This window comes from Thamnophis sirtalis, unplaced genomic scaffold (genome assembly GCF_051295495.1).
Source record: "Thamnophis sirtalis isolate CommonGarterSnake01/CBP01778 unplaced genomic scaffold, rThaSir2_p1.2 scaffold_3, whole genome shotgun sequence".
NCBI lineage: Eukaryota > Metazoa > Chordata > Lepidosauria > Squamata > Natricidae > Thamnophis > Thamnophis sirtalis.
Genome location: NW_028261383.1, coordinates 138908312 through 138932729, shown reverse-complemented (window position 1 = coordinate 138932729; position 24418 = coordinate 138908312). Strand labels below are relative to the sequence as shown.

General features: G+C 36.0%; 2 protein-coding genes across 2 annotated transcripts in view; one reads left to right on the top strand and one right to left on the bottom strand.

The window, feature by feature from the left end:
* Positions 1-348: 348 nt before the first annotated feature.
* On the top strand, positions 349-19469 carry PRKAR1A (protein kinase cAMP-dependent type I regulatory subunit alpha). The gene is made up of 12 exons (XM_014064139.2): positions 349-490; positions 3125-3193; positions 3610-3795; positions 6542-6715; positions 7450-7541; positions 9003-9064; positions 9971-10017; positions 12003-12161; positions 13510-13570; positions 14865-14986; positions 15375-15456; positions 17108-19469. The coding sequence occupies exons 3-12, from the start codon at positions 3619-3621 to the stop codon at positions 17278-17280; spliced, it is 1149 nt and encodes a 382-aa protein (XP_013919614.1). The 5' UTR covers positions 349-490; positions 3125-3193; positions 3610-3618; the 3' UTR covers positions 17281-19469.
* A 1191-nt stretch (positions 19470-20660) lies between these two features.
* Positions 20661-24418, bottom strand: part of FAM20A (FAM20A golgi associated secretory pathway pseudokinase) — a 68265-nt gene continuing 64507 nt past the window's right edge. The window contains exon 11 of the mRNA XM_087710207.1: positions 20661-23242. Within this exon, the coding sequence (XP_087566333.1) occupies positions 22981-23242 (262 nt within the window). The 3' untranslated portion in view covers positions 20661-22980. The remainder of the gene's footprint in view (positions 23243-24418) is intronic.

Here is a 24418-nt window from a genome sequence, read left to right as displayed (position 1 = left end):
TCGAATCCGAGGCTCCGCCACCGTATGGACGGCTTCCGTCTCCTTTCCTAAGGCACTTCTGACATCTCCCTCCCTCCCGCCCTCCACCCCACCCCCACCCCCACCACGGTGCTTCACGCTCGGGGAACGAGGAGGACGACGGTGCCGTTTCAACCCGCAGTCTGACGTTAGCGGGAATTAAAGGAAAAGCCAGCTATTGCGCGTAACGGCGCTCCTCCCCCCCCCGCCCTCTCCTCTCTGGCTTCTGCTACTGTTTAGCGGGGGAAGGAGACCCGGCGCGTCCCCTTTAAGGTTGCCACGGGGACGGTTCGGCAAGTGAGAACGAGGCTCATTGACGTCACGCCGAGCGGTGATTGGCGGAGAGAGCTGGGTTTCCGGTGGGAGCGATCGCCGAGAAAGAGAAGGAGGCCGCAAATCGGGACAGCAGGAGGAGGAGGGGGGTCGACCATCGCGGAGAGGCCCAAGCAGGGAGTCGCCGCTCGGACCCGGGGTAAGTCAGGGCCGGGCCTCGAGTCTCTCCCGAGGGGGGTGAGGGGGTCTTCGGCCGCAGCCGCGCAGGGGTGCAGCGAGGCCCGGTGTGAGAGGCACGCTCGTCTGAGGCGGCTTTTGAGGCGGGAGACGCCAGGCCTCCCTTGACTCCAATCTCGCCTCCGTGGGAACCGTCGAGCGGCCAGGCGGAGGAAGACCGTTGAGGGGAACGAGGTTAGGGGCTCGGGCGAGGGGGAGGCATGGCGCCGGCGGGTGCCGCACCGGGCCTGCCTTTTTGGAGGGGGAAGGGACCGGTTGAAAACAAGCGGCGCCTCTGCACGAGAGGAGAGCGCCGCGGGAAACGGAGGGAGCATCGGCGCGGCTCCCGGGAGATGTGTCGCCGCGTAGACAGAAAACCAAAAGGAATTGGGGACGAAGTCCTGCTTTGAAGTAGCGTCTGGCTGGGGGTTGGTTTATTTGTTTATTTTTACAGGTAACCCTTGAGGCAAAACCTTGAGGAACACTTTTAACTGATAGACTATTTGAGGGGAACATCTATTATTATTACATACTTTATTCATTAAACATGAAACTCAGTCAACTGAACATTAAAAAATGCATCACAGATACCATTGAATGGTGCTAATGGTTGATACAGGTTGCTGCCAGTGACCTAGGTATCAACCAAGTACCTTCTTAAGATGTATGATGTTCCGCATATTTTTATTATTATCCTTTGATTAATCTTTGGTGAGATTCACAGCCTTTGTGGCTGGTTGGTAGCTCAACAGCTCGAGTCCTAACTAAGGACCTAGGAACTGTTAAGGTAACGTTGGAGGATATAAGCTGTTATTATGATTATGATTATGATCATCATTATTATTTAAGCCACTCAGCCCTTCCATTCGGGGACAAACTTTGCATTTACCTAAAAAGGCAGGATTGTATTGGGAATAGAATTTATTAATACAGGCCTTGTCTATGTGTATTTTTTTAAAAGTAGTGTTGGTGGTCTGCTTAAGAGATGGACTGAACTAATGCTTGGATTGCTGTCTCCATTGTTTTGATTTGTTTTAGGACATCTCTAAGCCCATATTGTATGGAAAGCAACCCCTTAGCAATTGACTACATCATTTACCATTTGCTTTAATGTGGTTGCAGACCTGGTTAATGGTTGGTTGCTCATGTAGTCACCAGGAGTTTAGATTGATTTTACATGTTTTAATGGCACTGTTGGGTCTTGTCCAGAATGCTTCATGTTGGGCTATATTTGCACTTCTAAGTTCTTGTATAGAAAAATCAGTAGATCGATCACACTCAGAGACTCGCTGCAACTTGCCTAATATTATATAAGATACTTTCCGCTGGGTATTGGGAAAAGTTCTATATCATTTTCTTATACAGTAAAAATCATGACATCCTCCGGATGATTGTGTCAATGTTTTGTTTCCTGATAGAAATACCCTTTCTATCAGGAGACAAAACCCTTATAAGCTAAAGCTCATAAGGGTATCAGGTTGCTTGTTCTGATTTTAATGACTAGTCCTTGGTTAAAATGAGAGATACTGTTCTCATAGATAAAAACTGCTAAGTTTAAAATAGCCTATAATTTATGCTCTTGAATATCTTGGTTTTCCTGTCCTGGTAAATGAACAGTTACTTTTGAACAGAAATAATGCATTTTGTAACTCCCGGTTGCTTTTTTTTTTCCTTAGGAGAATTATAGGGAATTACCTTGAAATATGTTAAGTGGTTCAGACTGTTGTTAGGTCCTGTAATATTCTATTCTTCAGGTATGCAGCATTATTTCAATAAGACGGAGGATTCTTTTTGTCATTTATTTATAATTTTTTCATATTTAAATTATATTTTTGTTCATATTTTTATCCCTAATGATTCGTGTAGGAAGCAAATATATTTTCTTTGTCTGAAAGCAGACTTTACTTGCAGTGAAATTTAGACAGGTTTTGCCTTAAATCCATTTTCTTCACATTGCAAATACTGATGGCAACATAAAGGTGTTGAATTGAATTTTCAGCTGACACAGTATTTATGTGTAAAAATATATTGCAATTATTCTTAAGATAAATTCTATTTAAAATGGAATGGCTTCTATTTGGCATGCCTCATAAAATATTTGAGAAAAAAAGTTTCTGTCTGGTTTTCGCACTGTTGTCTGCTGCTGTTAAACACTGTTGTCTGCTGCTACGCATCAACAGTGTGAATGTTTTTTCCACAGACTAATTTGCAAGCTGTTACAGAGCCACAGAGTAATTCTTGTACATTTAATTAAGCTTTGTGTTACTGACCTTTATTATGCAAGTTGTCAAAACAGAAGAACCAGCTGATACTATAGAACCTAAAGCAATATGATTGTAAATACCCTCTAATTATATGTGTGCTGGTCAATCAGAAAAAAGTTTGCTATAACATTTAAACTCTGCAAGAATTGACACAAATACAGAGTTTTGAAGGGGAGATTGATTATTCAGCATCATCATTTTTTATTTAACCGGCAAATTATTCTCAGCAATGGAAATCCAAGGCATATGTTTATAACTCTAAGAATATAGCCATGTGTCTAAATATGTCACAAAGGAAAGCATGTATTAATAGGGTGTTCCAACTATTCACTTTCTTACTTCCGTTTTGAAAGGTGATACTGGGATTAACAGTCTCCTGCAAATTCTGTGCATACCTGTAGTTGCTGTTGACTTCGTCTCAAGTAAGTGGTATGAGCTGAAATATATTCTTTATTTCCATAATTATTTTTAGAAAATCCACTAATGAATATTTTAATTTAATTATGGCAGCTTTCTTTTCAATCCTTTTTTTTTCTTGGAAGCTACCATTAGTAAAATCATTTATTTTTACTTATCTTATTATGTTACCATCATGTATATTATTGGAAGCAGTTTAGCATCTGATATTCCTAGAATAACATGGGTTTTGGTTAAATTAAGCTTTAATTTTTTTTTGAAACACCCTCCCCCCCATTATAACCAAGTACTATGTCTGCAAATACATTAATGTTCAACTGCTATGTTTGCTGAGAGACATACGTCTAATATACCTAGTGTACACTACAAGTACATTGAAGTTGCAATGGAAGCTAGAGTTTCAAATGTTTTTTTCTTTCAGATACCAGCAATGGCAGCCTCTAGCAGTAGCAGCAGTGAAGAAGAACGTAGCCTCCGTGAATGTGAGCACTACGTCCAAAAACATAACATCCAGCAACTCCTGAAAGATTGCATTGTCCAGCTTTGTACAGTGCGACCTGAGAGACCTATGGGCTTCCTCCGGGAATACTTTGAAAGATTGGAAAAGGTAAAAACTAAACTTCATAAAAGAAAATGAGAAAAACATTCTTCTTTCAAAATAATAGTGAATCCTATGCTTGACCTGGAGCACATCAACTTTTCCAAAAAGTGCAATATTACTTAGTTCTCTGAAATGTGATTAAACTAGACTTTGAGGATAGTGCAGAGGCAGATCCCTTTGTGTAAGATTCTGGATTTTTAAAATATTCATAGCAACTCTCTTTGCTTCAAGAGATTTTTATTTAGAAACTTTGATTGCCCAATATCTGAGTATTCTGTGATGCAGAACTTTTTAGAAACTAGGGTTACAATTGTTCTGTGCACCTGTACTATTTTTTGGGGTAAATGAGAAGTTATGTCTGATTCTTCTCAATGCTGTCCCATCAAAGGGGAATTTGCATGCTACTCAGAGTCAGTCTTGATTGGAGTAAACTATAAGCCTTGAATACATACAAATAAATATACATGAGGTTGGTGCCATTTTATTTAATGGGAATAAAGATGATGCTTTCATTCATGTTGTTGAATCTTACACTGTCTTCATTGGGTTTGTTTGACATGGCTGAAGAAATCGAAATAGCTAGCTTCAGACTTCATAGTACGCCTTAAAACATGGATTACAAACTCAGCATATTGTGTGAAAGAATTGGTAAATGCGGTTAAGGCATAAACATTGTTTCCAAAAAACCAGGCTGTTTCACACAAAACAATAATCCACAGCAAATTACATTATGATTTAACATGAATGCAGCCAACATGTCTGAATTGTAGATGAACAACAAGAAAAAAATATGTTAATATGTTGCTAAGAAAAGACGCTTCAACTCCATAAGATTTGTCGTAGAAATGTGGTATTGTTTACATATAATGTTATCCTTATAATCCTAGAATCTGATTTTGACATGCTTTATAAAATGTGATCTTCACTTTAACCAGAACTGGTTTGAACATATTGAGTGACTATTCATGGAACCTGCCAATCAGAATTAACTATTTGGGAACACATGCCATAAATAGAACTAATTAACAAAGTAGGCTGAGTTTACACAAGATGTTAAAGTACACAAAAAGTCCAGTGTTATAGCTAATCTACCTTAACATACATGCAAGTACAGTTACATTTGTATCCTGTTTGGCTAAACATTTTGCATAGATGCAACCATTTTATGCACATTCAAAGAGATCCAAATACATAAATTGTGTTTACTGCACAACATGGCTACAGTAATACTTTCTTCTTGTTCTTTGATTTCTGTGTCAGTAACAGCTTCTCCCATCTCTATGTCAACATTCTGTGGAAGGAGAGAAGGTCAGCAACATTCATGGCATGGCAGCTGATTATCTAAAGGCATATCACAAGACCAATATTTAGCGTTTTCTGCAGTCACTCTGAATTGTTAGATTAATACATTTAATTCTCTTGGGACATAATATTGGAAAACCTATGTTTTGTTTTGTGTAGAAGAGTCACAAATATATTGATAATTATGTACAAGTACTTTTAATTCACCCTTTAAGGATGGATACATAAACACTACTTTGATGGGTAAGACTCTTGTGATCCATGCAGCTTTGAATTTGGCTTGATCCAAATATTGAATTATGCTGTTCTCTAAAAGCAGTCAAGTGATTGTGTGAGCTTTCAAGTTCCTGGCTTAGATTCAGAAATGTCTTGTGCTAGCCGAAAGGACTATCTCACTGGACACTAGCATGAATCTTTGAATTCTTCTATTTACTTATCCCCTAGTGCCCATTTGTGCCAGATCATAGGACTCTTTGGTCCACAAAGAGTGGAATTGATTTCTAAAGGGTGTTGTCATGGGAGGAAGAGGCAGCCAGTAAAATTCTTGTTTCTAGATCCAACAGAGGTTTCTGACATATGAAATTCCTCATTGTAATTTAATGTTTTGAAGTGCACTGTATGAAATAAATAGATTAATGTACTGATTTTTTTAGTTGATTTTTTTTAGGAGGGGCCCTTTGAATAGGGGCTGATACTTAAGGCAAGTGTGTTTATTTTAAAACTATATCGGTTTTATGTTTAATAAAATATTAAAAATTATATTTTTTATTTTCATAACAAATTGGGTTTCAACAAGTATAAATAGTACAATGCAATAGTTTTATCAGCAATGTCCCAAATTTCCATGGTGATTTGCATAATAGATTGCATAATGATAGTCATTAATGACATAATTTGCATGTAAGACAATGATGTAAATTGTTGTAATAATATAGTATCTACTTTAATGGATTGCCATGAATAATGAATATTTCTACTATACTACACTACACAATATGCCAACATGTTCTTTCAAGAACTGAATTGCTAGTTGTATTGCTTGTCTAATATATTACTTATAGGATAGTAATTGCATTCCAAAAAGAGACATTCATTATTGAATCAGCAAATCTCATAAATGCATATGTTGTTTTACATATGTAAGTTGCTAATTATCTTTTTTCTGTTGTCATGTGTGATATATAACATTTTAATTCACAGAAGGTTACATTTTTATGATTTTAAAAGGATAGTAATTAAAATTGATTAATTGAAAAAAATATTTTTATTTTAAAAGTTACAAAACCATTGCGTAGAATCTAAGAGTGAATTTTGGTTTCTTGTAAGTATGTGATCTAGTTTCAACCATATAGTTTGTATATGCGTCACTGTGTATAAGTTTAGAAAACCAATTAAAAAAGAAGAAATAAACTGCAATGTTTATATGGCTTAAATTTCTGTTTCCTTCTAGGAAGAAACAAAGCAGTTTATCAGTCAGCAGAAAGCCAGCTCTCGCGCAGATTCCCGTGAAGATGAAATTTCTCCACCACCACCAATGAACCCAGTGGTTAAAGGTCGCAGAAGGCGTGGTGCCATTAGTGCAGAGGTTTACACTGAAGAGGATGCTGCCTCTTATGTTAGAAAGGTGTTGCTTCAAATTGTTACTTCATATAAGCCTTACTTCACGACTTGTATATTATTTTTTTCCATGCTTGGACTACTGGATCCTGTTTAGAGGAAACAAACTATCTTTAATTCTATTGTATGATTTCATCTCACATTTTTCTGATGTTAAATCTCCTGTGATACCATCTGTATGATCTATTTGGCTTTTGTATAGTTTATTCAAAGTCTAGCTTCAAGAACCTGAATTATGAGAAAATCATTAAAATGTTGACTGATTTCTTGGTGCCATTATGCCAGCAAGAGGGATGAGTAAGACATAAATTTTGTTGCTTTATTCATTTTGTCTTGCCAGCAAAATCAGCATGTTTTAAATTATCTGGATGTTCAGGAGATAGATTCTAATACACTATAGTTAATACAGCGAATGGCAAACATTTTCCCCCTGTATTTTTGGATTTCTGCTATTTTTTTCTGTAAAAATGAATAGATCTGCTATTCTTTGGGAAGAATAACACTCATTTAATTTTTTTCCCTGAATTTGTATTCAGAAGATGGGTAAAACAATATATTTGATCATTGGTATTTTTTTCTTTCAAATTAATAAATACATCATGCTAGATTAAACTTATCTCTTCAGAAAAATGGTATATCACAACCAATTGTGTCAAATAAAAAAGGTGGAATTCAGGAATGAATGATAAACCACTTAAAATGCCTTCAGCTAAAACTTTGTGGGTATCTTCCATATTGCAGGTTATTCCAAAGGATTATAAAACTATGGCTGCCTTGGCAAAAGCCATAGAGAAGAATGTGCTCTTTGCTCATCTTGATGACAATGAAAGAAGGTAGGGCCTCTTCATTTAAATCAAACTAGAGATTATTTTCCATTGGATTTGGGGGCTTTTTTATTTAACTTTGAACTAAGGTGTTTCCCAGCTGATTTCATTCAGTTTTTTGAGGAAAAAAAATCTTATGTGAATCTTATATGAAACTCAGATCAAACCAGTGTATAGCTTTTAGAATTAATTATTTAAAATATTTAAAGGTGGTAATTAAAGTTTCTAACTGTATATTCCTCACTGGTTTTTGTCTGAAAGGTAGATTTTTAAAGGTAAAGGATAGGATCTCAATTGCAATTTTTAACATATGCCTGAAATTGAACTTGGATTTCACTCATTCTATATTGACAGATGTACATAGAATGGAAAGCGTAATTGCTCTGTATGCAGAGCAAACACTGTGTTGCATCAGAACTACTGTTTTGTTTTGAATACAGCAGGCTTCGTAGCCGCTGCATACAAAAGAGAATGACAGCTTGCCTGCTCAAAGTTTTGTCAGTCAAAAATAATTTAAAAAATGTAGATCTGGCAAATTGCAATCTTCAAGCTGCAGTAACTGGTTCTAAGTTATTTGAATTTAATTTTAATAGAATTAATTATTCTCTCAAAAGAGCAGATTATCTACTTGATTCTCAATTATAGCCTTCAAAGTATGTAGATACACTGCCTTAACTACAGTGTCTTTTTTAAAAATATATATGGGAAAATCTCATAAGAATTTGCTTTTGCTTCCTCAGGAGGTTGTGTCTATGGAATATTCCTCCTAGACTGGGTATTCCATTGGGAATTATAGTAACCTCATGTCACTCCCAGTGTTTGCAGTCTGCTTTTTTTTTTTTACTTCCTAGGCAAGACTAGGAACATAACTAAAGGTGAATTGTAAGATTGGAGCAGAAGAATCTATCATCATCTTTTGTTTGGCACAATTAGTACTCTCAAATTAGTTTTCAACTCAGCTGAACTTTATTTTATGAATTTTAGTTTTGGATTATAATAATTTATACCTTCTTCCTTGTACACATGCAGGGAATAATAATAATTATATATGTGTTATAAAACATGTAGAAGGGCTCTTTAATGAAGAAGCTAAACTAGCTGTTACCCATACAAAGCTGCATCAATTTTTTTAATACTATGAGTCTTGCTCTAACTCATCCAGCAAGGGTGGGTTTTTTTTTTGCAAAGCCAGTTTTTATTTGTATTTAAAAAATGTGTTCATTATAATTGTCTTAGAATTGAAAAATGGGAAACAAAGTGGGCTGTTCACATTGTTACAGATTCCATTTTGAAAATGGAACGAGGTAGGAAATAACACCTCATTTCAGCAAGTGAATGCCAATTGTAAAAAAAAAGATCAAATATAGAATACTTATAAAAACCATTCTTTCTGATGACTTAGTCTTAATATTAGCATAAATGTGTTCCATTTTTTCCTTTTATGCTGAGTAAATCTATACTTACTTTCAGTGATATATTTGATGCGATGTTTCCAGTCACTTATATTGCTGGTGAGACTGTGATACAGCAAGGTATGTGATTTACTTTTTGATTGGAATTTATTTAACTTCTAAGGTATTAGCTTACATAACTGTTTTCTTTTTATGGTATAGGACTTGATATAGGAAAATGTTCCAAATATATTACAGGTAGTTCTCGACTTACAACAGTTGGTTTAGTGATCATTCGGAGTTACAACGGCACTGAAAAAAAGTGACTTAGGATTCCTTTTCACTTGTACGACCATTGCAACGTCTCCATGGTTACATAATCAAACTTCAGATACTTGACAACTGACTCATATTTATGATGGTAGCAGTGTCCCAGTATCATGATCATTTCTTGCAACTTTTTGATGAGCAAACTCGGTGGAGAAGTCAGATTCACTTAACAACTGAAGTGATTCACTTATCAAAAATGGGGCAAAACTAACTTAACTTTTTCACTTAGCAACAGGAAATTTTGGCCTCAATTGCTGTTGTAAATTGAGGACTACCTGTATTCACTATGCAATATATAGAGTTTCTTCGATGTAAGTTATTCATTATTTATTTTGCCTTGGTAATGCTTTGGTAAACTTAGTAAATGGATTAGGGTTAAGGATACAAACCATAACAGCCAGCATTGGTTTTTGTAGAAGCTTTTACATTCACTTGAGGTAAGCTGGTTGAGCCTTAATTATCCAATCATAGCTGAATAGCTCCATTTTTTTTATTAATAATTGGACATGGAATACAAAGTCTAACTTGAATGAATTTGTACCAAGAACTGAGGGAAATATTGGATATAATTAAAATTATGCTAAATATAAAATTGTAATTATATGTATTACGTTATATTCGATCTAAAATGTTCTTTTGATGCTAAAATTAAAAGCACTTCTCTAATGCTTTTTAAAAGATTAGAAAAGTTATTTCACATACTGTCCTTTCCTTAAGGTGATGAAGGGGATAACTTCTATGTTGTTGATCAAGGAGAAATGGATGTAAGTTCCCCCCCTTTAAATATATCGATTTATTGTCGTTGCATGGTTTTAATACATGTAATATTAAAGTTGGTCATGATTATTAAATACAGTACAAATAACCAGTTGGGATTTGAGTTTGTGGTCTGCCTTTTTTCTAAACTTGCTTTAGCCATGCATTTTCTGATATTTTCTAATATAGCACAGGGTATTGTTGAGACTAAATTAAGATATTGGTTGGTGCTTTCATGGTGTTAAGTGGTTTATTTTAATCATAGCTTATAAAATCATTATGTAGTGATAAACTGATAATGAAGTTTTCATTATTGATTCCAAATAATTGTAGCATATTTTCCCGGTACTTTAAGTAATCAGGAATGAAAAGTTATGAACAAAAACTACCAAAGTCATAGGGAAATGGGTGGCATACAAACTTAATAAATTTAGTTTCCACATAAAGAGCTTGGCCTGGGTTTTCCCGTCCTATAAGAGTTATAAGGGGACTTGATCTAAGAGACTGGCCTCTTCAGTAGTAATTTCAACTGTATCGCACAATGCTCCCTCCTAGAAGCATGATTCACTCCCATCCTTATGCTTAAGAACTTTCTCAAAATGATTTTATTTCAGCAGAACTTGGGCCCTACATTGGCACGTATCTGTTTTTATAGTTTTATGTTATCCCTATATATCTCTATTGAATGGGTTGTTTTAAGATATGGAATTGTTCACTGTTTGGATTGGTCACATACACTTGACTTACAACTATTCATTTAGTAATTGTTTGAAGTTACAACGGCACTGGAAAAGTGACTTATGACCAGTTTTCAAACTTATGACCATTACAGCATCCCCATGGTAACATGATCAGAATTTCAGCTCTTGGCCAGTGGCATGTATTTATGAAGTTGTCCTGTCCAGGGGTCATGTTATCATCTTCCCAGCCAGCTTCTGACTACTAGTGGGGGAGCCAGATTTGCTTAATTATGGTATGATTCACTTAATAACTTCAGTGATCAGTTTAACAACTGTGGCAAAAAAGGTTGTAAAATGGGGCAAGTCACTTAACACTGCCTTGCTTAGGAACAGAAATTTTGAGCTCAGTTGTGTTTATAAGTCAAGAACACGGATGTCAAACTTGCTGTGTCATGTTGCCGTCACATGACGTTTCATGATGTTTTCCCATTCGCAGAGCTGGGGTGGGGCAGAGCATCTATCCCGCAGGACACCAGTTTGACATCCCTGGTCAAGAACTACGTGTATACAGCTAAAGCCATTCAGATTGGAGCAGTCTATAAGTGAAAAAATAAATAAATCCTAGTAATACCTTTGAAAAGGCAGCATAGAAAGAGTATTGATCTCTTGAACCTTGGTGTTGGAGAAGATCCTTTAGAGAATACCTTGGGCAGCCAAGAAAAAATAAATAAATGGATCATAGGATTAATTGTTCCAGTCAAAGCACAATGACCAGGCTCATATCACCACATTTTGGATACATTTTGTGATAACCTAGCTCTCTGGAGAAGTTTTTAATGCTCTGAACTGAAGATAGAAAAAGAAGAATAGGGTGACTAGCAGCAAAGTGGATGGACTGAACTTCAGTGGGTTTATCATTGAAAGACCTGAGGACAGATCATCCTCTATGAGGTCACTAAAAGTCAATAATTAATTGATGGCACGTAATTAATAAAAAGTAACTTGCACCCTAGGTAGTACATTGGGGTAAACTGATAAAGTGAACCCTTTTGTCATGCATATAATACTTAAACATTTTTCTAAACAGGAGCAGCCTCTTGGCGTTTGCATATTATGAACACATGACATTAAGATGTCATTTGTTTGATTTCATTCTGTTCTCAAAAGGCCTCAATGGTATTAACAAAATGTAAAACAGGATGTAAAAAGATTTCCTTTTTTTAAAAAAAAAATTGTTAGAATTAACAAAGTATATATCAAAACCAAAACGTAAAATATATTTTGAAATAAATGTGTACATATTCCTCCTCTAGGTTTATGTGAACAGTGAATGGGCCACCAGTGTTGGAGAGGGGGGCAGCTTTGGAGAACTTGCACTGATCTATGGGACACCCCGAGCAGCAACTGTCAAAGCAAAAACCAATGTGAAACTGTGGGGTATAGATCGAGATAGCTATAGAAGAATTCTTATGGTAAGTATTTCAATGTCTTGAAAGAAACAATGCATTTATACCATACTTTATTTGGGGAAGCATATCAGTAAAATAGTAGAATTATAATGAACTGATAGGAAGAACAACTGAGTATTAATAATTTCATCTGAATGTAGCCTTTCACAAAATGTTGGATGCTTATATTAGTGATCAGATCAATACCCATATCTGTACTTACTTCATGATTAAAATATCACAAATTAGTTCTTTATACTAAGTGATACAGAAATGAGGCACTGTTCTTTAATTTCCACACTTGCGGTGGGACTTGTACAATTTTAATTTCTAAATCCCAGTCAAACATACTGTATTGCTTTTATCAATGAAGATGATTTACTTGACAGCTCAGTTTCTGAAATTCACACTTGCTGCATTGTAAATGTTAAAAGTGAATTACAGACATAGCAGTTTTCTTAGAAGTCTTGAGCCATATTATTAACTATGATATTGAATGAGTACCGTTTTGCAGAGTTCTCAGTAATGGTCTAACCTGACCTCATAAACCTCATTTAAGATGGGCAAGTTGAGCTTTTCAATTTTTAATATGCCATTTAATCTATTTGCACTTCAAAATCTTATTTTAAATGAATACCTTTTATATGGTGGGAAGGCAATGAAACTCCAGCATTCTAATAAAATTCATTTTTTCAACTGTTAACTAAATTGATGTTGCTAAATAGATACTGGTTGAATGAAGCAAATTCTTTTAACAGCCAGAAATACATAAGAGACTCTTGCTTATAATTAATTTGTTTTGTCTCATGATGGCTAGAATGCAAGGAAAAAAGCAATTAGTGAAAATAACCTCTCTACACTATGTAGAGAGCCATGCCCATAACAGCACACTATTAAATGCTGTGAACAGAATATAATTCATGTGAATATTGGATCAGATATTTTTGTCCCAAGAGGGCTTTTGTTTTTGTATTATACATTAAAAACCCTGTTAAAGGCAAAAAACCTTTTCTCATCAAATTTAGCAGAACTTACATCTAAATGGATGCACATGAAACTAGTTTAAAAAAAATAAATGGACCTAATATGCCAAATAGATACTTAGTGTAAGAATCTACATGGCATATTATGTTCATTTATTTTTGTAAAAAATATAAGTCATCTTTTTGCTCTCCTTGGTCTCTAAATAATTCTAAACTATTCTAAACTATTATTTACTATACAAGCATCCAATCAGGAACTAACAAACCGAGAACTCAGAACTATTTGTGACCTTAATATTCTCCTGACAGGAGAGTATTCTGGCTTCCTAAAACAGAGCAACATAGAAATAATACGGATTTTCAGGTGTATTTTCTTCCCCGACTTCCAGGGTAGCACACTGAGGAAGAGAAAGATGTATGAAGAGTTTCTTAGTAAAGTGTCAATACTTGGTAAGTGTGACAAATTTCTTGGTGTTACTACTACATGGGCACATAGAAAATATTACATGCATTCTGTTATTCCATATTTTGTTGCTGCTGTTCTCCTTTTTATTTATTATTTTGCATTGCATTGTATTGTATTGTATTGCTGTTCTCTTTATCATCCTTTCTTATACTTTGTCAAGAATCTGAATGACATAAATTCTGGGGTTTTTTTCTTCCTTTTATCAAAGTTCGTTTTGTGACTAACTTGTATTGCTGAAAAGTGTAGAAAAACTGTATGTGCTTCAGCATATAGCTTCCTCTTAAATATTTTCTTCCATAATTTTGTTAGATATCCTTTAGTCTTTTATTTTTTATTCAAGTCTTTTCCTACATCTTTATGCTTCCTATATATCTGTGTGTGTTTGCACACACACTCATGCCCATATCATTTACTTGTTTATGTACTCTTGTAGCCTGTCTCCAAAACAGGATTTAGAGTCCAGCCACTGCTTCAGAACATCTTTCTGTGCTACATATTGTCACATTTTTTTGCAACCTTGCTGTAAAGGAAAGCAACTGTACATGAGAAACTTACTGCTTGTAAGGATCTGCTACATTATCAGTTGTATGTTGAGCTATTCACAGTATTGTCAATTGTAAGCATTTAGCTATTTCTAAAGAGAATTAATTTTTGATCACTTTACTGTTTTTAAAATACCTTATTTGTGTTGATGAACTGTTATAAGAGATAATGTTTTGAATAACCCACCACCCTAAGAATTAATTTGCCTTTGATTCAGGGAACATTTTTGTTTCTTAGGACATAGATACAGAGTGGGTTTGTTTTGGAGCGTTTTCTATGGAGTATTACCAGCTCTGTGAGTGAAAGAGAGAATCTCCTTATTGAACCTGGAACATTGCTGCCAGTATGCAAGGATGTCCATTAGAATTGCCAGTGTTTACACTGAAAGTTCCTCATTAACTTCCAGCAGCCCCAATATAGTGACCAGTATTGAGTGATATTGGAATTTGTATTTTAGTAACTTAAGAGGGCACAGTTATCTTAGTCCTGATCTACTAATTAAAACATAATCAACTAACCTGCTATAAAGGACCTTGAAAACCCTTTCAGCATTGTTGAGATGTTATTATTTGAACTGCCAAATTTGTGATGTGAATGAATGTTAAATTGTTCGTAGTAAAGTGCGAGATTGTGATTAGATAGCAGAAAACTCTCATTTTAAGTAAACAAATACCTTACTTATAAATCTTTGTAACCCAGCAAAATTTGCTATTAAATAGTTACCTTTTAATTTAGAATCCCTTGACAAATGGGAACGTCTTACAGTGGCTGATGCATTAGAGCCAGTACAGTTTGAGGATGGACAAAAAATTGTGGTGCAGGGAGAACCTGGAGATGAATTTTTCATTATATTAGAGGTGAGTAATAATAGTCTGTATTGTTTGTTACAATTTTAGGTCCATTTCTCTTGATTTAACTCTGATTTTTTTTCAATATTAGAGTCTAATCAATACTTCACTGAGTTTAAAATGGCTCTCAGTAAATTTAATTATTTGACCATCATTGGAGAATATTATTTAAAAAAAAACCATACAGCAGAAAGAATATCCAGTTTGGTTATAAAACAAACTTGTGGGTAATATGGCACCAAGGATGGATACACAGCCCCTCTCAGGTCTCAAGGGTTATGGGAACACATTAATTTGAGTTATTAAATGGAGATGCCTCTGCTTTCTGAATCTATGATGAAACTGTTGTTTTGGCACATTGAAAAGAACTGTCACTAACCCTCTGATTCCTTTACAGGGTACAGCTGCTGTGTTGCAGCGCAGGTCAGAGCATGAAGAATTTGTTGAAGTAGGCAGACTTGCACCCTCTGATTATTTTGGTGAGTTTTCCTTTGTCTCCCATCCCTTCCACCTCCCATAAGCACATCAGTGTCATCTCACCATGTCTCTGTAATAGTGCTTAAGTTAGGGAAATGCATTGCACCAGCAGGAAATATTGACATCAAACGGATACTAATCCGCATAGTAAAAGTTACTTGAAAAAGATGCCATATTCTTGAGAGCTAAATAGATTTTAGGAAAGGTGATATACTTTCTTCTTGGCTGGTGATGACAGAATAGCTTTATGTCCTTACCAATCTTTTTAAATTCTGGCTTGGAATGTCATAAGAGCTTTGGAGTGATACATCAGACATTGATTGAAATAAAAGTCCCCTATCTAGATAATTTATTATCTGTCATCATGATCTTTGGAATAGGGTGTGGAGTTAAAACTATGTCATATTATGTGAAGAAAGAATATTGTAGTTATCCCTTTAAATATATTTCCACAGTATTATGGAACATTTCCATAAATGTGAGAAAATGGTTTTCTCTGTTCTCTGAGGGGATTAGAATGAGGCAATTAACTTCTTCACACTGTTTTGTGCTAACTCCTCAAAGCCCAATTATATTAATAGCAAGCCACTTGGTATGCAAAGTCTCCTGCCCTATGTTAACTGTAGTTAGCATAACTTTATTTTTCCTAACTGAAATTAATATGAGAAGATTGACTTTTCCATCAATCCTATATAGAATTGTATCGTTTTCTAAAATACATATTCTAATACATGCAGCACTAACAATGAGTAACAGGTACAAAACCTGCAACCACAAGTGGTGTTAAGTCAATTGTGGATCATTAGAAATAAATCTAAAAGTAGATTTAATATCTATTGGGAATTCTGAAAATATTTTTTTATTTTACTGTAAAAGAACATTTTTAACCATTTGAACTTGAAAAAGTCTCTACATTCACTAATATTTGGAAACAAGTGAATCCTTCCTCAAATTTTGAGTCTCTGAAGCAAAATTGCATTGAATAATAATTGGTGATTCTCCTAAGGGAAATAAATGGAGTGAAAAGGATTCTCTTCATTATTAACAAATTTTACTTACAATGTAGATCTTCAAAAATCAGGTTTGAAAATTTCATATATCCTTAGCACCTTAGGGTGCCCACCTCTAGGTTAGCATACAAGCCAACAATGCATGATGTAACCTAGTTCCCTGAAAATAAGACCTCCCTGGATAATAAGCCCAATTGGGCTTTTGAGCGCATGCACTAACATAAGCCCTCCCCAAAAATATTGCAACACAGCAGCAGCCATGAGGTGATCATACTCGCCACCTCCTACACCTCAAAAATAATAAGACCTTCCCAAAAATAAGGTCAAGTGCTTATTTCAGGGGATCAAAAGAAAATAAGATGCTATCTTATTTTTGTGGAAACACAGTATTATGTTGATGAAATTTCACAACGATCATTTGCAAATATTTCCTGTTAAGGAGATAAGTGAAGAAAGGGTGGGCTATCCATAATTGTCTAAGTCCCATTAACAGGAAACTAAAGAGAGTAAAAGTAGCTGCAGCAGTTCAGGAATTATTATAGTTTGATATAGTCTGATAATGAAAGAGAGCATTGTTCAGTACATACCAGTTTTCCATTAATTGGTCCATTTGTAATAAATTGTTTGTTTTTTTTCCTTATAGGCGAAATAGCTCTATTAATGAATCGTCCTCGTGCTGCCACTGTTGTTGCTCGTGGCCCCTTAAAATGTGTAAAGCTTGATCGGCCCAGATTTGAGCGTGTTTTGGGTCCATGCTCCGATATTCTGAAACGGAACATCCAGCAGTACAACAGCTTTGTCTCTCTCTCTGTCTGAAGTCTCCCTCCTTCTCAAATACATGCTTCACAAATGCAGACTGTTTTCATTACTCTTGTGCAGAGCCACACGGCTACTGGCTATTGCAGCTTCCTGTCTGTCTGAGAGTGGGGTGGGGTGGGTGTGGGGACGGGAAGAAAGCAGTTGTTTTAAATTTTAGAGCATTATTTTGGTGCTCCCAGCCCCATTGAAAATAGGGAATTGTATGGAAACTTTTACTGTTACTGCTTCTCTCTGTGCAATGTACACTGTCCAGTATGGCCAGTGACTGCCATTCCTTTTGCTGGGAACAATTCCTGAGCACCGAGGTGATTGCAGTAGAGTTAAGGATGTAACAGTGGGAAATTCTAAACATGCATTCTCCACAGGGAGTCCCATGTTCCTTTTAGATTGTGATCACTTTCTACTGTACTTTTCTCAGACTGAGAAACTTCTCAGCTCAACCTCTTGGCAAAATGTTCTGGATATGGGTGATGTTTGGTTAAGTTCACTGAGATCAGCTTCTAGTAAAACCAGAGTTAGAAGTTTGATAGTTTTGTGCATCTGTATCCATTTCAAGATGGCTTGGTTATTGTTTGTCAGGTTTTTGTATACAAGCTTTTGTTTTGGCAACTATTGCCAAGTGTTGCTATCTTTGGCACAGCAAAAAGTTTTGCCTGTTCTCAGATGTGAATATTTATAATATATGCCTCTCCTGATTTTACTCAAAGGGCAACCGATGTGCTAAACCCCTGAATATAGGTGTAGGTATTTACACTAGTGTACTGCTCCTCAGCTAGTGTGAGTTGTAACACCCCATCCACACTATCTAGAACAGGAAGCTGAAGGGTGCATTCTTATGTATGCAGTCTTATGCCTGCCCTTTCCAAGCTTTGCCTTCCCTGTTAACTTTGGAACCAGATAGTTCAGTGATGCTATTTATGTAACTGGTGGTCAATGCAGGATGGAATATACAGTCTAATTTAGGAAGATGATAGGACTCTGGCTAAAATGAAAGACAGGAAGCAGAAGAATCAATGCCTATTTCCTGTCAAGCTCCTAAAATATTTAGCTGGAAGGAGACACATGCTCTAGTTTGTTTGGCCTCACATTCTCATTGATCTAGTGGAATAACTAGTTTTGGAAAGTTAATCCTGTTGTCAAGTCAGAAGTGTGTTTCAGTATTTACCAGGTTTGTGTTAACAATATTCTGTGTGGCACTCGGTGCTATCCACTAGCTTTATTGAATTTCACAGTTGGAGAATGTAAGCAAGTCAGTTTATTTGTAACCTAAATGATCTAAAACTACTGTAGAGCTTTATATGGGAGTGGCAGCAAGTGTTTTGCATTGTTTATGCAACTATTTCTTAACAAATCTTACTTGCCCCGGTTAGCAGCCCCTCCCCTCAGACAATTGGACCTAGTATACACCTTTCTGACTTGCTGGCTGTTGGAAGAACATTTGCTAATCATACTTCGCAGTTGGAGAAATAGGAACCTTAACATATTTTTTGAAAAAAATCTGTGGGCAGCCGTTTATACGTCCGCGTATCTGGATTTGGATTAAATGTAAAATATACATTGTTAGTTCCTTCTGCTAATCCTAACCACCTTGGTAAGGTAAGGATATCCACCTGCATTCTTCAGAGATCCATGTTACTTTTTCTCTAAATTCTATTCAGTTCAAATCTACAGGGATTATTTTTCCTTATACCTTTTGTTATTTTTGAAGCTTGATTTGATCCTTGTTGAAGCACCAAAAAGATTTTAAATGTTATGTAAGCGCTAAAAATGCACATTTTTTTATATAAGGCTTTCTAATCAAGTTTCACTACTGCGTCTTTTTAGCTTGCTGTTTACTCCCTTTTGTAGTTTTACCAACAGGATTTTAAGATGAACCAGCTACGTCTGAGTTAAATATTAATCACAGTTAAAGCTTTACCTTTGTGTGCAATTTAAATATGTTTGAATCCACAGTTGGTATAGTTTGCCTTAGCTAACATTCAGGGCTTTAGAAGATAATCTGTTTTGCTAGGTCACCTTAGCAAATTTTAAAAAAATCTACTGCCCTAGAGTGCTATAGTAAACCAGAGGACCATTTTTGTATTGTTACCTGACTATAAGTCTGACATTGTATGTGCTAATATATTCCTTTTGTTATAGATTGTTCTAATGGCAGGTAAAGCAATAAAATGATTTAAATTCTTAAATGTAATCAAGTGTTTCATTTTTGTGGGCCCTTCCCCTGCTAATTCTTGGATTTGAACAGACTAGCTGGGGATGGTCTTACTTTTTTTTCTGATGCTGACCTACTTTTTACCTTACTAATGTAACATAGTTCCTTATGTATTGTTAAACATGAACTTGTCAGCTCTTCGAAGTAGATCAGGCCTCTCCTATTTGACCATTGACTTGGTAGCAGCTCTTCTCCTGTCTCTCTCAGCCATTCATTCCCTCTGCTTTCTATCATTAGGATCGCTATAGAGGAGCTTCACCTTGGAAAATAGTTACTTTTGAGTTAAATTATGGTTAGAGCTAATTTCTTTGATACAGAATTTTCATATAAATATATATAAATTGAGTAGGATTCATAAGAACAACAAAAAAAAACTTGTTGCAGTTAATTATATGGAAAATGGAGCCATGGTTCACACACTGCACTAAAACATAAGATTATGTTTTTGGCTTAATGTGGAATGTAGACGTATCCTTTATGGCTTAGTGTGTAATGTGCAAACCGATCCATTACATTGTAATCAACAAACCATAGATCAAAAATTCCAGCAAATGTTTGAAACAACCATTGATATGTTTTGCGGATCACTTAATGATTAGTAATTAATAAACATGGGCTCTGCTTTCAGTTTTAAAATTGAACTACGGGCTGACTGTCAAATAAATGAATCTTCTGATGCTTTGGCATCAACCAGTGCAAGAAAACGTGACTTTCATAAATATAAGCAGTTTGTAAGATTACTTGATAAAAAAATATATTGGAGTGTTTTAATATTGTAGGGGATTATTATTCCTTTTGATAATCAAATATCTAGGTAGACTTCAAGTGTTTGACTATGGTAACTAATTCACCCTGGGTTTTTCCTTTTATATACTCATGAGTGATGAAATACACCAAGTTAGTATTTAAATTCCCTGTATTGAAAGAAACCAACTCTTGAACCTCTCATATAATTGATGTTAGCATTAAAAACATGCAAAAATATCCAAAAATAGAGCACTGGAGATAGTGACTAATTTATGGAAACTGATCAGATCCAAAGTGACTATGCTGATGCATTCCTGGACCTTGGAACCAGATAATTTATTTGAAGAATTTTTTTAATCTTCATATCCGGAAGCTATCAGCAGAGGGAGCTGAAATACTGTACAATCATTGACATAAATAATGTAACCAATTTAATATTCTTTGATGAATCATTGTTCAAAGATAGTAATCAAGCTGAATTGAAAATCAAAATTCACAAACTTTGGTTATCAACGTTACATGACACTCAAATATTAAGTATTTTCCTCCAGGGAAGTTTATGGAGTTGCCAGGTAATTTCCCCAAAGTTGTCAAAATAATGATTGAGTATCCTTTCAAAGAGCAATTGGAGGTTTGCAGCAGTTGATATGCTACCCGTGGACTTGTACAATAAATGCTTTTGTGTGACCATAGACAACAATTGGAAAGTGAATTTCCACTTTTCCTATTTGTAGAAGATCTAGCTTTGGTATGTTAATTGCTTACAGGTGATAAAAATATAAATAGGTTTTAGGAAACAGATCATAAAGAATATGGTGCTTTCATTGTTAAAACTGGAATATACCAAGTATATTTCAAAATGAAGTTTTTTTCCTAGCTTGTACTCTCCAAATACCTACACCAGAATTCTCAGCCTCCAAGATTAATACGGTAGTAATAACGAAGCTTTTGGAATTTCAGAAAGTTGCCAGATCAGGAAGATTTGGAAGATCATGTGAAACTCCCAATATCGGATGGGAGATGATACTAGATTTTCAACTTTTGTTGCTCTTTGGAGTTCCAGCTTCATACCTCCTATGCTGAATTACTTTGCCAAAAGCCTAATGGTAATCCTTGGGGATGTGGGGGTGGGGGACAAGCTTCTCTGTCCAGATTCCCCCCCACAAACATTAGACACAACGTCCATGTTCAAGAAATCTTCACTAGAGATTGTTTTCAGATGTGAAACCAAAACATGTTTTGAATTACTGGAAGGACTAGGGGTGACTCGTGGAATTGTCAATATTCCTTGGTGTACTAAAACTTGTTTTGAAGGGCTACTGGATAAACTCAAGGGTAGGGGTGGGGGGATGGTTTTGATGACCAGACTTTTAAAAAATCTATATTTTAATGACCTTGCATAAATTTACCAGGGAAAGAAACTCGTAACAGTTGACATCTGATTTCTTCAAACACCTTGGTTGCATTATCGGCATTGTACCCAACTTCAATGAAATGTTGTAGGCCAGAAGACCTGCCATAGAGCTGCCAGCCTTAGTGTTTCCCTTACTGGTACCAGATAGTTTTAGAACCGTGGAATAAAAAAACTACCAAATTCGGTACCCACAGTCAGTTAACACCATGCTTATAAAGCGTTAAAGGGTGATGATTGGCAAAAAAAGGGGTGGAGTCTGAAAGTGGATGGGAAGTGTGTGAAGTTGGCTGGCATCCTGAAAAAGCGTATTGTGGTGCAAAATCTTTTTTCAACTTCCATATGTGTTTCCTAGTGCTTTTAAAGTTGATGTAGATTACCTTGGTACATTTCCTTCTGCTCACTGCTACAACCCATATTCTGTTTGCTACTCTTTACATCAGACATTGCACTGAAGGGGTGTGTGTGTGTGTGTGTGTGTGTTTCTGTATGTGTAAGTCCAACTTCCAGTGTGATGATACTGTTTGCTTGAAAAAGCATTGCTACAGTTAGCTGGTGATGAGACATCAATCAAGATGCTAGTCTTCTTCATTATTCCAAAGTGAATGGCTGGAAAGATTTCAGTGGCAATTGCTATAATGTGAAATTGTAGCTTATATGCCTTGCCTTGATATCAAGGACATCTGGAATCATCTGAAGGCACCCACAATGCAACCCCAAATTGATGGATCCTTTACACAAAAGAAAGCAATTTCCCCTTCCTTGGCAACCCTGAGGCGTGTGGGATTTTATGCCTTAAAGTAGCTTTTCTTTCTATTGTGGAGTTGTCTAAACTAGGTTAGAGCCAGAATGTCTGCCACATCAGCACATTTTCATGGCTTACTTTTGCCAAGGGCTGCTTCTACAGTTCTATTACAGTTTCTACTACAGTTCTCCATAAACTAAACATCCCTGAGGAGGTACAGGCCCACCTTATTAATATTGTCCTAAATCTCAGTGTGGATGCATTCTGGAAATGTTTCTTTAGTGCCTCTCCGTTTCTTTATTCAACCCACCAATCCTAGCCATGGTGAGCCCAGGCAAATCCCGAGAAAGACATAGTTTGGTCGTTACAGAAATTGGTGTATCTTCAATCTCTTGGAAAAGAGGCAGGAAGATTGTGTAGCTGCGATGTGTATGCGATTCCCATCTATAAATTTGAGGCCAAAGCTGCCGGTTTCAACCACCCAGTGGTTTCCCGATTCTGCCGTGGATTGCCTTCCTCCCGTGTCCAGATTAAGGAAGAACAATCATTTCAGGTTCTAGTTTCCCCCACCCTCCTTTGACTCTAGCTTGGCTGTGTCATTCTGTCAAAAGCCACAGGTTCCAAAGGCTTTGCGTCAGCTAAAACAGTGTCTTCTCCAAAGGCCTCTATGCATTTCTCCACAGTTTTCAGGATAATCTGTAACCTTCTGTCCAATGCCAGAAGGTGGGCTTCAGTCAACACGGGGGCAAGGCGGTCTTGAAGGAGGGACTCCCTCATGATATCACTCAGTTTGTAGTCTGGTTTGGCTAAAAGCTGCAGCCGTAACAAGGTGAGCTTCTTGATTCTAAAGGAAAGGAAAGATAGTTTTGAATCAATCTGTTTATGAAAAAAATCCATCAAGATCTAAGCATTCTTATTCATATTTGAAACCTTGATGTGTTCAATTTATAGCTCAACAAAGCACTTGACACGCTTGCAAGCTCCTAACCTGTGCTATTTGCAGAAGCCTTGAGGGTTTTTTTTCTGGAAAGGCCAAATCTAAAGAAGCCCAGTCCTCTGCCTTGATTACGAAGGCAAGGAGTTATTGGTTACTTTTCTTGGTTTTTATTCTGATAATAATAAAAGGTCTGTTCTCTGTTGGATGCTGCTCGGCCCGTTCCCTATCAGCCTGTTTCATATTTCCCCATTTTGACATATTTGAAAAATAAAATAAATGACAACACAATGGAAAAAGGAAAATGAGAATGAACACAGTGGATGGAAGGTAAAATATTAGTAAATAAATAGAAATTTAAAAATCAGTGCAGAACTCTAAATATCCATTGATTTAGATTATTTATATTAATATCCACACTATTTGTCATTATCTGAAATAATTACATGTGATCTTATGAAAAAGTAGAAGAATCACAAAATATAAGTATAAATGCTGGAAAATAATTAGTAAAAAATCAGTGCATTCCCTCTCATTGCATGTGACCTATCCATAATTGCAAAAAAAGAGATGAATAATAATAAATTATTATAAATAATAATAAATTAAATGATGCTACAGAGCACTGCACACCAAGACAACTACACACACGAGACAGTTTTTCCCTGAATGCCATCACTCAGCTAAATAAATAATTTCCTCACCACTGTCAAACTATTCACTAAGGCTGCATTACTATTACTATTAGTCTTCTCATCGTTTCTATCGCCCATCTCCTCCCACTTATGACTGCAGAACTGCAACTTTGTGGATTGTATCCTTACTATTTATATTTATATTGATTGTTTCCTGATTGCTTATTTGTACCCTATGACTATCATTGTGTTGTACCTTGTGATTCTTGACGAATCTATCTTGTCCTTTTACCTACACTGAGAGCATATGCATTAAAGACAAATTCCTTGTGTCCAATCACTTGGTCAATAAAGAATTCTATTCTATTCCATTCTATTCCATTCTATTCTATTCTAAATGTTGGAAATGTTGTGACATAGAATAAACATCTTACAATATCTGTTGGTCATG